At 36.0% G+C, this 15,456-nt stretch overlaps 1 protein-coding gene across 24 annotated transcripts in view; it reads left to right on the forward strand.

The window, feature by feature from the left end:
• Positions 1–15,456, forward strand: part of CAPS2 (calcyphosine 2) — a 175,236-nt gene that overhangs the window by 119,745 nt on the left and 40,035 nt on the right. For 5 of the 24 annotated variants that reach the window (XM_032346974.1, XM_032346959.1, XM_032346960.1 and 2 more), the window contains 3 exons: positions 9,217–9,262; positions 9,355–9,480; positions 11,725–11,898. In XM_032346974.1, the coding sequence (XP_032202865.1) occupies positions 9,217–9,262; positions 9,355–9,480; positions 11,725–11,898 (346 nt within the window). Of the gene's footprint in view, positions 1–279; positions 490–611; positions 830–4,636; positions 4,740–7,212; positions 7,263–9,216; positions 9,263–9,354; positions 9,481–11,724; positions 11,899–15,456 lie in introns of those variants that run through there. The other 19 variants (XM_032346963.1, XM_032346968.1, XM_032346969.1 and 16 more) reach the window with 15 other exon arrangements.

Consider the following 15,456-nt stretch of genomic DNA (forward strand, 5'->3'; position numbering starts at 1 on the left):
CCTTTCATTGATTTGGAGTTGATGACCAAAGACATTGCATGGAGAGCAAGGAATAAAATGGAAATTTCCTGATTACTGGGCTTATTCCTTTTCCGTTGTATTGGTATTTTAATTTTTTTCTCTATACATCTGTATATCTATGTATCTATATTATATATCTCTCTATAATATTGTAAATCAGTCTTGTCTTTTTAAATAATTGCAGGTTCCTTGAGAGTGAACATTACAGCACAATTCTTCCCCTCATAACATCTCTCTGGAATCTGAACTCTTGGTAGATGCTCTATAAAATATATTAAATAGAACACAGTTAAATGAAGCATTATACAACAGCTGTCTGAATCCGGGCCGGGTTTTGGCTCTCTCTCTGAGCAGAAGCCCAGATGAATGAGTCCTCTTCCAAATCCCCACCGGGATTTAGAGGCGCCCCAGAACTAGTCCGGGGTTAAGGCTCAGAGGCCGCTGCAAGGATTGCAGCACCGCCCTGCGGTGAGTACACCTGCAGGGTAGCCCTCAGGTGCGGGCCCCGTTTGGCAGAGGAACGACCCTACGGAGCATGGGGCAGGAGGTGGTGTGGAAGGAACGAAAGATTTGGGCCAAGAATCTTCTCTTCCCTGGAAGCGGGAGAGAGTTTGGCGGCCCAGCGTGGGGACGCCTGTTCCTAGGCAACCTTCAGCCGCCGGCCTGGGCTTTCTGGAGTCTACCGGGAACTGTGTCTTTCCAGCTTGTCCTGTCTGGAGCTGTCTCAGGAGTTCCTCGGTAGAATTGCCCCAGTTGGTACCCTTTTCATCCTTCCCACTGTGGAACTGCTCTTTACCCAGCTTATTGGGTGAGTCAGGTTGGCTGATCCCGTGTGTCCCACTCCAGTCCACGAATCTAAGATAGGAAGAGGGCGGAGCATCACTTGTACTTTGCAGGTGCCTTGATGTATAATCTTAACTTCGTGGGGAGTGATGTACAGACAATTACTATGGGATTAAGAATGATATCATGCTCATTCGGATAATTGGGTCTGTTATCACCCGGGGCCCAAGATAAACTTGGTCCTCACCTGCATGGGCGTTAAATACTAAATCTTTTTCCTCTCCTTGATTATGGGATGGATTGGGTCAGTTTATTCTTAGCTTTCCTTTATGTTCTGATTTGGTATAAGCATATTATAGCCGCTAATGTCACTAACCAAGAGAGAAGTGGTGATAATTGCAATCGGAATTAATCATCTTTAAAAAATGAGGGAAGTGGGTGATGAGTTCAGTTCTTTTTGGTAGCATCAAAGATAATACAGTAAGATTTGAATCTATTTGTCAACAATATTCATACATGCTAAATGTAAAATCTCACCACTTGGCATCAGTTTGGGTGGAGACAGCCATTCAGAAGAGCTTTTCCCTGCTGCTACCACCTTCATTCCCAATATACCCCAACTGTATATTCTGTGCTATAAGGACAGACTTTGGTATGCATTCCAAAGATCCGCTCACATGCCATTTATTTGAAATTCTGATTCTTTTGCCACTATGTTTAGGTTTCTGGTGTTCTTGAGTCTCTGCATCTAATTCCTCTCTGATGATCTGTGCAAGCAAGGGTATAGTATTAGAAAGAGGTCTGAAACTGGTGTAAATTCATGCTCAATAATAATGGTAAATAATTTGGGAAAGTAAATGTCCCCATTTTGGGGTCTCAGATTCCTTAGTTTGAAAGTCAGAAGTTTGAGCTGTTTTTGTCTCTGCAGTTGTGGCCTAATTCTTTGACATAAGGTGTCAGTAACCTCACAGCTCTAATTCTATAGCTCCTGGAGTGTTCCACATGTGACAGTTGCCTTTTGATACTCCTGTTATATTGGAGTGAACCATTTGTATGCTACATAGTTCTGAAATAACTCACATCTGAGTTGACTGAATTTACTTACTTAACAAATATTTATTAAGTTTCTACTGTTTTCTGTTCCTACTGGCTTTCTGTTAAGTGCTGAGATACAAGATGAGCAAAACCATAGTCCTTGCCTTTATGAGGCTTACAGTATAGTATGAAGGGTACTTGCTACCAGTCATGCTTTGAATGCCTTATCTATTGTTTGAGGACAGAATTTATATGTGGCTGTGGTCCTTTCATATTTAGGTTCAGAGGAAGGAAACGAAGAATATGTTTAAAATGTGTACAGGTGGGATGCCTGGGTGGCTCAGTGGGTTAAGCCTCTGCCTTCAGCTCAGGTCATGATCCCAGGGTCCTGGGATTGAGCCCCACATCGGGCTCTCTGCTCTGCAGGGAGCCTGCTTCCTCCTCTCTCTCTCTCTGCCTGCCTCTCTGCCTGCTTGTGATCTCTGTCTGTCAAATAAATAAATAAAATCTTTAAAAAAAATTTTAAAAATCACTTCCTTTAAAACGTGTACAGGTATTTGACTATGCATTAATTTCTTTATTGGCTAAAATATTTATTAAGTATCTACTATATTAAGGACATGAGATACCAACCTTCGTGGACTTGATAGTTTATTAGGGACATGAAAAGAGTTAATTACAAGTGAAAAGTAATGACTGTCAAGCTTGGGGAAGTACAGGGACTAGGGGGTCCTGGAAAGAGGATTTAAATTTTGCTGTTTTGCTATTTGCAAATGAATCATGGTTGTATAAAGTGACCTATAGTGATTTGAAATGGTTATTGTACTTTCTAAGGTGTAAATAATTGTGTGGTTGATGTGTGGAGACAATCACTTAGCTGATTGCTCAGTGTCCCTGTTTCAACTTGGGTTTGTTGGCTGCTAACCATCATGGCAAATACAACAGCTTTTGTGATGTGATTAAAGCAAACAACAACTTTCTCTCCCCCCAACCAAAGCAATAACAACTTCAAAAAGTTGTTTCTTTGTGAAAGATAACTCAGAAAAAAAGTCAAATTATTCTTAAATCCAGTAATTTGTGATGTTTTCAGAATAGTCTACTGTTGGTTGGTAAGTCTTCCTGACATTACTCTTTGAGTAGAAATCTAATCTTGGGGTATGAGGTTTAGGGGAGGGGGCTATGGAAATGGGGTAGAGGGAGCCATACAGATAAATTAGTGAAGAACTGGGATATCTTTCAGGATTTCATTGGGCCTGCAGTAAAACTACATTTTAATAGTAACAGTGATGGCTACCAGGTATTGAATAATCATGTTCTGCTTAATACAGGAAGATGAGAAAGGCGCTAACATTAAACTCATTTAACATATTAGGAATATTGGCTCTGAAAGACTAAGTTTTTAACCAAGCGTACATTACAGGGAATGTCAAAAATGAGGATTTTAATGTCAGTCTATCTAACTTTATGCTGACACTGTGCCATGTTATCTTTCCTTAAAAATTAAGAAAAAAAAGTTTACTATTAAAATAAATCCAAGTCTAATAATAGAAAAAGAAAGTATGAATTGTTAAACAACATATCCTCAGTAATATAAGGTTGAAGTGTAAAATAAAATCTTCAAAATTTGTATCACTGAGATATTCACCTGATTTTTGTCTTGTACATTTTGGTTCAAGTTGATTATTTTCAGCATTCTTTTACATGCATTTTTACCAGTTGCCTCATCATTTCTAATTGGACCATCCACTCTATTTTATTCTTTGTATCAGAGAATACTGCTTGCCTAACACATTTTTACATTTGCTTACCCCGGCAAAATCAAAACTCATAAAGGTTTAAGAAAAGAGTAATGAAAATAAGTTTACATCACTTTGTGGTAGGGAAGTACAGGCACTTGTTTCCTGTTACTGCTGTAAAAAATCACTACAAAGACAGTGGTCTGAAACAACATAAACTCATTATTTTACAGTTCTGGAGGCCAGAAGCACAAATGGCCGGGCTACAAATCAGGGGCTAAAATCAAGATGTCAGGGGCGCCTGGGTGGCGCAGTGGGTTAAAGCCTCTGCCTTCAGCTTAGGTCATGATCCCAGGGTCCTGGGATCGAGCCCCACATCGGGCTCTCTGCTCAGCGGGGAGTCTGCTTCCTCCTCTCTCTCTCTGCCTGCCTCTCTGCCTACTTGTGATCTCTCTCTGTCAAATAAATAAATAAAATCTTTAAAAAAAAAATAAATAAAATAAAATCAAGATGTCAGCAAGGCTGGTTCCTTCAGGAGGCTCAAGGGAAAATTCATCCTTGGCCTCTTCTTACTTGCAGAAACCGCTCATGACGTCTTCCTCTCTTTTCAAAGCCAGCTTTCTAGTATCTTCATTCCTCTCTGACCTGTGCTTTCCTTCTTACATCTTCTTTTTCTTACTCTGATCGTCTTGCTCCTCCTTTTATAAGAACCCGGGTAATGACACTGGGCCTTCTAGATAATCCAGGATAATTTCCACACCTCAAAATACTTTACGTAAATCACATCTGAAGAATCCTCTTTGTCATGTAATGTAAACGTATTCACAGGGTCCAGTGATTAGGACATGGACAGCTTCAGAGAAATCTATTCAGACTAGCATTTGCCTCCTAAGTGTTGTCCCACATAATGTAATTGCCCCACAAAAAGTTGATTTTGGTGAAAGAAGCAACAATGATTAACCACATGATTTCTTTCCATGAAGTAGTGTTATGGAGTTTGTATGACTTATTTAAAATTAGAGTAAGAGTTATCATTTTGTATGTTTTTACCTTTTTCCAAGTATAGTGCAGACGTAAACTTGAATGGATTTCGAGGTTAAAGGAATTGCTGCTTCTCTTACAAATCAAACTCAGCCGTTCTCTGGAAGAAAGAAGCTGCTGCAAGTACGTGTGCTATATAATTTTCCTCTCATAGGATGATTAATTAAATAATTTTTTGACTCTTTTCTTCATGTTTTTATGACAACTTATACTCACAAATATTTAGGATCCATATTTTCTGGATTTGAAGAATTGAGTGGCCAAAACTGAAGATAATCATTATTTGAAAGTGGGTCATTACTTGAATTAGTTTTATTTTAAATAATCAAGCACATTATTATTGTTTTCATATTCTCGTTTAAAAATTATCTATGTATATCTGCAAAAATAAAAGAAATAGGGATAGTAGAAAGAAGAGAATATTAGTATACATTTTGTATTAGCTAGGTAGAAAGAGAATTAGAGCTTCTATCATTAAGACTTTTATTCTTCATAACCTTCATAATATCACCACTGTGTGTATATATATCATTGATTAAGTACAAAGTTATAGCTGCTTTGTCCCTGATCCCTCCACAGAACTGGGTATATATAAATTTTAGTTTAGAAATACATAAAAGTGATAAGTATTTCCTTGCCATTTAAAAAAAAATATATTATTTATTTATTTATTTATTAGAAGGAGAGAGAAAGGGGGAGGAGTAGCAGAAGAGAGAGAAGCAGATGCTCCACTGAGCAGGGAGCCTGATGTGGGGCTTGATCCCAGGACCCTGAGATCATGACCTGAGCAGCAGGTAGACACTTAGCTGTCTGAGCCACCCAGGTGCTCCATACTTTTTAAATAAAGGGGCAGCTAGTAGATATTTTTGGCTTTATTGGCTGTTGTTTCTGTTGCAACCACTTAACTCAGCTGTTGTAATGAGAACACATAGACATTTCATAAATAAATAAATAAATAGTTGTGTTCCAATAAAACTTTATTTACAAAAACAGAACTAAGCCATAGTTTTCTGACCTCTGGCCCAGGGATTTATAAGCTATAATTTATTTTTCTTCTGAATTGGCTAGTTTTGTTGGAATTAGCTAAGAAAGGTAACTGTCATTCTGAAATAGGTAGGTCTGTGACTTCAAGACTGTCTTTAAGTCTGTTAAAACATTTTCTGGGAGATGATCATGGTGATGACCATGACTATGACAACTATAGTTATATTCTATTTAGATTTTCTTCCTAGTCTACCCTGATGTTTCCCAAATACAATTAAGAAAATCTTTGGGGAACCTTGGTGCCCCAAACAACTCAGGTTTGAACTACACAGGTCCACTTATATGTAGATTTTTAAAAATAAATACAGTATAGTACTGCAAATGTCTTTTCTCTTCCTTATGATTTTCTTAACATTTACTTTCTCTAGCGTACTGTACTGTAAGAATGCAGTATATAGTACATATAACATACAAAATATGTGTCAATTGACTGTTTATGTTACCAGTCAACAGTAGGCTAATAGTAGTTAAAGTTTTGGGGGAGCTAAAATTTATAAGTGGATTTTTGACTATATGGAGGAGGTAGCTGGCACCCTTAACCTCAGCATTGCTCAAGGGTCCAATTAATATATATATTCCAATTAACTGATCATTTCATGATTTTACATTTCTACATTTTTAACTTTTTATTGGGATAATATTTAAACTAATGCCATATATTAAAGCTCATACTGAATTGAATTTGTTTTCTCTTTTATGATCAGTTAGAATGATGAAGCTCAATCTTGAACGTAATTTCTGTACTTGCTATCAGTACAACAGAAATGACTAGTTAGACAACATTTCAGAAGTAAGACAGAAGTGTTGATGCATGAATTGTTTAGTGGCCTTATTAACTTGAAGTTTTTCTATGACTTATATATATATTTATTGTATGGTATCTGAGCTCACTATAATTTTCATATCTTTGCACAATTTTTTGGAAGTGAGACTGAACATCTACAAATGTATATGTATATATTTGTCATTTCTTTGCTTAAATCCTGCAGTTCTCTCATTACCTTTAGGACACGGTCCAAGGTCTTTGACTTGTATTCTGTAACAGCTATGACCACCATTACTTTCTCACACTCCCCATTTCAGCCCTTTCTAGCTGCTAACTCCTGGGTGTGGGCCAGTGCAGGATGAGTTGTTCCTCCGGGCTAAAGCAATTTTCTTCCCTCTGTCTTAATCTGGCTAACTCCTACTCATCCTTCGGAGTTCCATTTAAAGGTTCCTTTTTTTTTTTTGTTTTTGAAAATGCTTCCTCAATTTCCTAGACTTGTTGGGTAAAATGCTATATGTAGTTACTCTGGCATAGCACATTTTTTTTTTTCCACATTATTGTTTGAGTGAATGTCTTCCCCAGCCGACAGCACCCTGAGGATAAAGATGATCTGTGTTGCTTATCATCCTATGTCTCAAGCACAGTAGTGAGAGGCTTAATAAATATTTCTTACGTGGCATTTACTGAGAAAATGGTAATCAGCTTTCTTGCATTGACTCATTGCTTATCTTTTAAAGTATAAATAAAGGGTATATATGTACTGATCTTTTCTTTTTTTAATTAAAGCAAGGACAGACTCCAAGATCATGGGCAATCCAGAATCCTAGTCTACCTGTGTAAGTCACAGTTCTTCACACTTGAGCTGTTAAATGGGCAAATATTTATACTATATTAACAAGTAAAAAAAGAAAGCAAATTCTCAGATACCATACATTGATATGTAGTTATGATTGTGAACCATAGAAAAATTGATGTGGATATGGATAGCCTGAAAATTGCCATGCCAAAATTAAAGTAGGTTAATAGGATTGAGGGTAATATAATACTTCTCTTTTTTGTATTTTATTTAATATTCTTACATTTTCCTGAAAAAGTTTAACTCCTGTTGTATTTGGAAAATTCAGTTAAATGAATTTATTTAGAAATTTATTAAGAAATGTGTGGAATTTTGAATTTGATAACTGGGATGGCCAAAATGAATTTAATGGGAAATATCTGTGGCTTTGATCTTATCTTGATGGATATGACAATTTTACCAGTCTTCTTTTAAATGACTTTATATGCGGACTAGACTGCATTAATTCATGTTTTATATTTTACATTTTTGACTTTTACGATTTGAAAGGCTATGACTTTTATATCCTTTCAAGTATTTTATACTACAGCACTTATTAGAAAATAGAAGGTAAAATCCTAGTTCTTTGTTAGGCTTGGCCATCTGAAATTAGCATTTTTATCGATGAAAAATGGCAAGTATCAGCCATTTCACTTGGTTCTACATAACAGATACCTGTGTGCTCATCTAGCCAAAGAATCAGGGTATGAGGTACGTACAAGTTCTTGATGCAAGATACTCAGTATGTATTGACAATCAATTATGTGCTGGTAGATATTTAACAGCTGGTTTCCTGAAAGTGTGTTATAAGTTTATTTTAAATTTTACTTGTTAATTATGAATAAACAAGTATATTTTAAGTTGGTTATAAATTTACTGATACAGAGGACATATGGTAAGCAATTTACAAATACTAACAAAATGTATAAACTCTTTTTTATAAATTCCACATAGCCAATTGATCCTCACAGAATGCTTTCTTTGTTTCTTGCTGAATTCTGGTATCTGTAGCCATCTGACGGTTTCAGTCTGTGAACTAGTGTAATTCCAATGTGAAAGTTGGTTGATTTTTTAAATTTATTGTAAAGTGATGTGAGTGATCTATTTGTTGACGTCTGTAATAGTTTAGGATCCTGGGACAATATTTCTTCAGTTTTTTGTTACCCACCATGTGACAGTTACAGATCCGATACAGTTTTAAGTTTAATCTGAACGATTAATGTTTTCTCCATGACTGTTTTAAGTCTAAGAGAGCAAAAAATAATAAATCAACTCCTAATTCATAGCATTTGCTAGTTTTTGAGTAAATGACCCACTGTGGCTGATTTCAAGCTATGTGTATAGTATCACTGAGCATGACTTGGAAAGAGAGACATACCATTATATTACCATACAAATATCATACATGTACATAACCTCTAGAACATAGACAATAGTGAAATATGGTAGAGTCATTAGGAAGTGATGAATTTGAGTATTTATTACCTTTGTTTTTAATATAACTTATTTATTTTTAATTTTTTATAATTTTATTTTTAATAATGCTTTGTTAACAAACAGCACAAAAACTGCTGAGTATTTAACAAAAGCCTTTCACAGCTGGTAGGTACAGCACACCTTTGGCTTTAGTGTACCTTTTTATTTATTTTAAGATTTTATTTATTTATTTATCAGAAAGAGAGAGAGAGAGAGAGAGAGAAAGAGCATGCACAAGCAGAGGGGCAAGCAAAGGGAGACAGGGAATCTGCAGGCTCCCCACTCAGCAAGGAGCCTGATCTGGGACTCGATTCCAGGATCCTGGAATCATGACCTGAACGGAAGGCAGATGCTTAACCGACTAAGCCACCCAGGCATCCTTAGTGTACCTTTTTATATAAGCTGTAGTGTATACGATTTGCAACTATTAAAGCCTCATTTTAAAAAGTTATGGGATGCGTATAGATTATTTCTTTCAGGGTTCCACGACTTGATTTGGGAAGCCTCGTTGACTCTGATGAAGAGGTAATTTTTACCTGGTATTTATTTACTATAATAAACATTTGAACACAGTATTGCATGTAGTGTGTAATAAGTATTCTTTAATTTTATTTTAGGATGATTTTTCACATATTCCACTTAATACTGCACATATTCATTTTAACCCACCAAATTCATCTTCTGCTCTTAGTTGGGTCACACCATGTCAGATATCACATACCCAAAATCATCTAAATGAACTGGTTAGTATTTATTTCTTACTACCAACTTTCAGAATTATAATGGGCATTTAAGCACTGTATTTAGTCCAGAAATTTCATTATGTTCAGTCCATGTTTTGTCCAGTTTAAGTATTTTATATATTAAGATCCCAAACAATCATGTTGGTGAAATAATTCTACTTCGTTTTACATTTTTTTCACATAGGAATAGTATTTTAAAAATGTCTTATTCAATTAGTAAAGTACAGGTTTATCTTAATAGGAAATCCAGGAATTTAAAAAATATGGTACATTATTAGATTAGATCTTGCTTGATTTTGTCTTTTGATTTTTGCTATTATTGATATAGTTGTTTTGAACTCTTTTTGCTTCACAGTCTAAATTTTAAAGTAGAAAAGTGATTTCAGATGTTTCAGTGACCCTGTTTTATTCCAAAACTGTCGTCACTCTGTGATTGTCTTCTGGCTCTTGTTGAGAGATTTTTTTTTAACATCATGAATTGCTGAAGTTATGCTTTTATTTAATGCTAATTAGGTATAAATTCATCATGAATATAGGAACAAACTCACTATAATAAATTTAATGGTTTTTCATAAGATTTGTCTTTGGAAATTAACTTATGCTTTGAGCTACTGGTATGCTATGGAGTAACTATAAGTAACTATACTTATTCCAAACTATATCCTTGGGACAATATTTACACTTCAAAAAATATTTAGTATTTTATTCCGTGATATGAACACAAGTTCTGATCAGTATTCTACGAGGAGGGCTTGCTTTTCTGTCTTTGTTAGTCTTTCTTCTATAGCTGGTTCTATTTTTTTAAATGTGTTTGTGTGTGTTTGTGTGTGTGTGTGTGTGTGTATGTGTGTGTGTGTTTGAGAGACAGAAAGTGTGTGTGCATGGGGTGCAAGGGAGGGACAGAGGGAGAGGGAGAGAGACTCCTAAGCAGGCTTCACGCCTAGCACAGAGCCTGATGCAGGGCTTGATCTCAAGACCCTGAGATCATGACCTGAGTGGGAATCAAGACTCAGAGGCTTAACCAATTGAACCACCCAGGCACCCTTAGCTGGTTCTATTCATGCTCTCCTTGGTCTAATTTTGGGTAAATTGCACCCTAGTCTGTATCATGCTACAGTTTTCACCCTGAAACTTCATTTTCTCCTCTAGGTTAGGCTTAGATATTATCAACAGTTTTCAAGGGGCATGCTGGCTTCATCCTCCTTTGGTGTGGCTATCCGCCTTTGGGCCAATATATATGTCATTGCGTTTGCTTAGTACTCTTTTCAGATTTCACTTATCCATTGGCTTTGTTATCTTACTCCCATGGGAATGTGGTAGGGAACCAAATACTACCAGAATGTGATATATCTGAAATTCTACAAATGACAACCAGCACTTAGTGTTCTTGATCTCTAATTCCTTAAGTATTCTGGAAGAAATGTTTTTCTGGGGCAGGAATAGAAGCCTTCTCTAAAACTCCTAAGAAAGAAAAGTTAATTTTTGTCTTCCCAAATTATTTTAGAACGAGGACTGATCTTTAGTAGGGAAACCAGGTGCAGGCTTCCTGCTTTTTAAGGCCACTGCCCATTCTGAGCAATTCCATCTGCTTTGATTGCTCAGTGACGCTTTACCAGCTAAATGTTTTAAATATCACCTCTGGGGGTGTCTGGGTGACTCAGTCAGTTAAGCATTTGCCTTGGGTTTAAGTCAAGATCCTGGGGTCCTGGGATTGAGCCCTGGGTAGTGCTTCCTGCTGAGCAGGAAGCCTATTTTTCCTCTCCCTTTACCCCTCCCCCGGACTCGTGAGCATGCTCACTCTTGTCTCAAATCAATAAAATCTTTTTTTTTTTTTTAAAAGCCACATATCTTTGTATCCTTTCTTTCTTTCTTTCTTTCTTTCTTTCTTTCTTTCTTTCTTTCTTTCTTTCTTTCTTTCTTTCTTTTTAAAATGAACTACTTTTTAGAATGGTTTTAGGTTCATAGCAAAATTGAATGGAAAGTACAGATATTTTCCTGCTCAGTGGAGAGCCTGTTTCTCCCTCTCACTCTGCTGTTCCCCCTGCTTATGCTCTCTCTCTCAGTCAAATAAATTAAAAAGAAAATAAATAAATATCAGTTCTGTTTAGCACATAGATCATAATGATCTATTTCTTAGGCATACATGTTAAGATAAATGATAAACCTATTAAATGTTAATAAGGAAAATTAATAATTATTTTGATTTTTCTGAGAGATAACATACTTTTTTATTTTTATATCTAGGAGCAAGACATAATACCTGAAAACTTGCCAGCACCAACAAGCAAATATAAACTAAAATATCAGCAATATGAAACTGAAATGAAAGAGGGATATAAACAGTATAGTCAGAGAAATGCAGAAAAGACAAAATCAAAGATCACACAACAATCTCCAAGAAAAAAGATAGATGACAAGGTAATGTATGAGACTTTATAAAGTTCTGATGACATTTTATTTTTTTTTTAAGATTTTTTAATTAATTTATTTGACAGACAGCGATCACAAGTAGGCAGAGAGGCAGGCAGAGAGAGAGAGGAGGAAGCAGTTTCCCTGCCAAGCAGAGAGCCCGATGTGGGGCTTGATCCCAGGACCCTGCTGAAGGCAGAGGCTTTAACCCACTGAGCCACCTAGGCACCCCACGTTCTGATGAAATTTTAAAAAATTATATGTATTATAGAAATCTTTTTGTCTTGTATGTTTTGCTGTTAATCATAGTAAGTATAGTAGCTATCATTTATTTCTGTGTGCTGGGGACTGTTATTTTAAATATTCTGCTTGCATTAACTAGTTTCTTCTTCTTTTTCTTCTTCTTTTTTTTTTTTTTAAAGATTTTATTTATTTATTTGTCAGAAAGAGAGAAAGTGAGAGAGAGCACAAGCTGGGGGAGCAACAGATAGAGGGAGAAACAGGCTCCCTGCTGAGTGAGGAGCCTGGATTCTCTGGACTAGATCCTAGGACTCTGGGATCATGACCTGAACCAAAGGCAGACACTTAAATGGTTGAGCCACCCAGGCACCCTAACTAGTTTATTCTTAACAACAACTCTAAAAGTTTATTATTATATTTTCAAATGTGAAAACTCTAGCCATATGACCTAGTTATCTTCTCTGTGTAAGGAGTTTTCCATTTGACTTGGGATTGAAAATAAGGCAGTATTAAAAAGCTGTTTTTCATGTAGCTATCTTGAACTCTGTTTGTCTCACAGTCTAAATTTTAAAGTAGAAAAGTGATTTCAGATGTTTCAGTGATCCTGTTTTATTCCAAAACTATTGTCACTCCATGATTGTCTTCTGGCTCTTGTTGAGAGATATTTTTTAACATGAATTTCTAAAATTATGCTTTTACTTAATGTTAATTAGGTATAAATTCATCATGAATGTAAGAGCAAACTCACTATAATAAATTTAATGGCTTTTCATAAGCATATAGGAAAGGTCACCTTTGAATTATAGAGTGAAAGGTTTAGAAACATATTTGTGATACCACTGGTCATAAAGAGGGAAAATAGTTCAATATAATTATTTAATGAATTTTTTTGTAAGAATAATGTATTTTCAGGGAAGTTTGCTGGTTGTATTTACTTAACTTTTTTTTTAATAGGTAAAAAGAACTGATTAACTTATAAGTAGTTATGGCATATGAGCTGTTTTATTTAATCTATGTATGAACCATCCTGAACTAACTCTATCACATGGTGTTCAGTGGAAGGAGTAACAAAAGTTATGGGATTATTTGGTCTCTTTTATGTTAAGACAGATTTCCCAGATCCAAACAGATGCACACAAGTATAATAATCTGATGTCTGTAATACCAGGCAGGATAATAATTTCATAGCCCTTTAGCATTTGGCCAGATAGCTGTAGGATCTATCATGTGATATTTAAGTCACTGTCATAATGTTGGGAAAAATAGAACGACGATTTCTCTAAGCTCATATTTTATTTGCTTCCGCAAAGTGGTTTAAAGTATTTTTCTTTAAGTGAGAGTGTGCATGTATGCACACACAGGTGAGGGGCGGGGAGTGGGGAGAGATTCGTGGGCAGATGGTGGGGCAGAGATAGAGACAGAGAATCTGAAGTATTTTCCACATTCAGTGAGGAACAAGATGAGAGGCTTGATCTCACAATCCTGAGATCATGACCCAGCTGGGAATCAAGAGTTGGATGATTAACTGACTAAGCCACGCAGGCGCTTTCGTTTTTTAAAGTAAAACTGGTTTCCTTGGACACAGTTTCAAATGAAGGTATTTGTTTGTTTTTGGTTAAGGGAGGAACAAATATTGCTTGTGAAGCTTACTATGTGATTGTGATTGGTGACTACTTTATTGTATGAATAAAGGGTTTTATAGAAGCCAGCAGATTCACGTTTTCTTCTGGAAAAATTATGTTTTACTTGGTTTTTAAACATCTACATATGTAGATTTTAAAATGTATAATAATTATTACTTCATATGTCTTGATAGCTTTACAAAAAGGCCCTGGTTTCCATACATAATAATTTTGTACTTAACGGGTTCAAGCAACTTATTTGATGTCTTTTTAGATATATACCATATGAAAATCAAAACTGCTGTATAAATGGGCTATTAGTAAATCCTATTACAATTACATTAGTTAATACTGGAATAGTAATCTTTGGAAATAGAATTGCTCCCTTATATAAGAAATTTAAGACCCTCTACAAAGCAGGGAACAACATGAAAATTGATTCTTTTTAGTAATTAAAAAGCTAAAGTTAAAAATATTTAGGATCTAGGACAATAACCAAAGGCTGTAACTCCCAACTAGTCAAGCTGATATATCACTCAACAGATAATCAATCAAACTGTAAAGTAAAAGTTCCCCACACTTGTCTGAATGGCAAATTTCCTTTGTTGAGTTTTCCATCCATTTAGTATAAAAAGCCAATGAATCTCTTATTGTCAAATTCTTACCTAAAATGTAAATTTATATTTTAAATAATGAAACATCTTTAAATAAAACATGAAAATCATGAAACTTTAATTTTATAGAAAATACTAAGTCAGTGAATAAAACAGGCAAATATTTTTGCCCTCACAGAGTATATGTCATAATGGAAGGGCTTAGCGAGAAAAAAAATGAATGAATGAATGAATGAATCAGTGACACAAACCATTTAGTCTGATGGGTGGTGATAAATGCTATGGATGGAAGGGCACTGGGAAGACCAGGGCCTAAGTTGGAATTGCAATTTGTACAGGTTCCCCAGGAAAGATCTTTACCATTAGGTAGCATTTCAGCTCACATCTGAACAGGGTAATGCACAAGCCACTCAGGATAAACTCTAAAGTGTCATGAAGTAGAAGAGGGCATGGAGTATTTAAGAAATACCAAGGACGACAGTGCGGTCAGAGGAGGAAGAGCAAGGGAGAGATGGAGAGAGAGTTAAGAGTGGTGCTGGGAGGCGGACCTGCAAGATCTACATGTAGACTACATTGTAGACGACATGAGCACCTTGCCTTTTCCTCTGAGTCAGAAAGCTCCTTTGCTACATGAGGATGGGTTTTACAGAGAATAGGATGAAGTTGGAAGCAGAAAGATATTTGAGGAGGCTGTCACAATAATCCACATGAAGAATGAAGATGATGGCTTGGACCCAAGCATCAGACTTGGATAAGAAGTGGTCATGATGAGAAGCCAGACTCTGGAAAGGTTTTGAATATTTGAGAGTATTTGCTGAGAATATTTGCTGATGGATTGGTCGTAGGCTTAGGAGAAAGGGATGATGGAAGAGGACTCAGAGGTTTTTGGCCTGAGAAATTGGAAGTGTCGGGAAGACCAAAAGGAAGTCTGAGTTGGGGAGATTAAATCTGACATACTGAGTGGAAATGTCATTGTTTAACCTGAAACAAAATAAAAATCTTTTGAAAGCGTCTTCCAACCAGAACATAGTGCAGACCTTTGCTTGTACTTAAACATATCTGTTAATAATAATATAATATAATATAATATA

This window comes from Mustela erminea, chromosome 6, assembly GCF_009829155.1.
Source record: "Mustela erminea isolate mMusErm1 chromosome 6, mMusErm1.Pri, whole genome shotgun sequence".
Classification (NCBI taxonomy): Eukaryota; Metazoa; Chordata; class Mammalia; order Carnivora; family Mustelidae; genus Mustela; species Mustela erminea.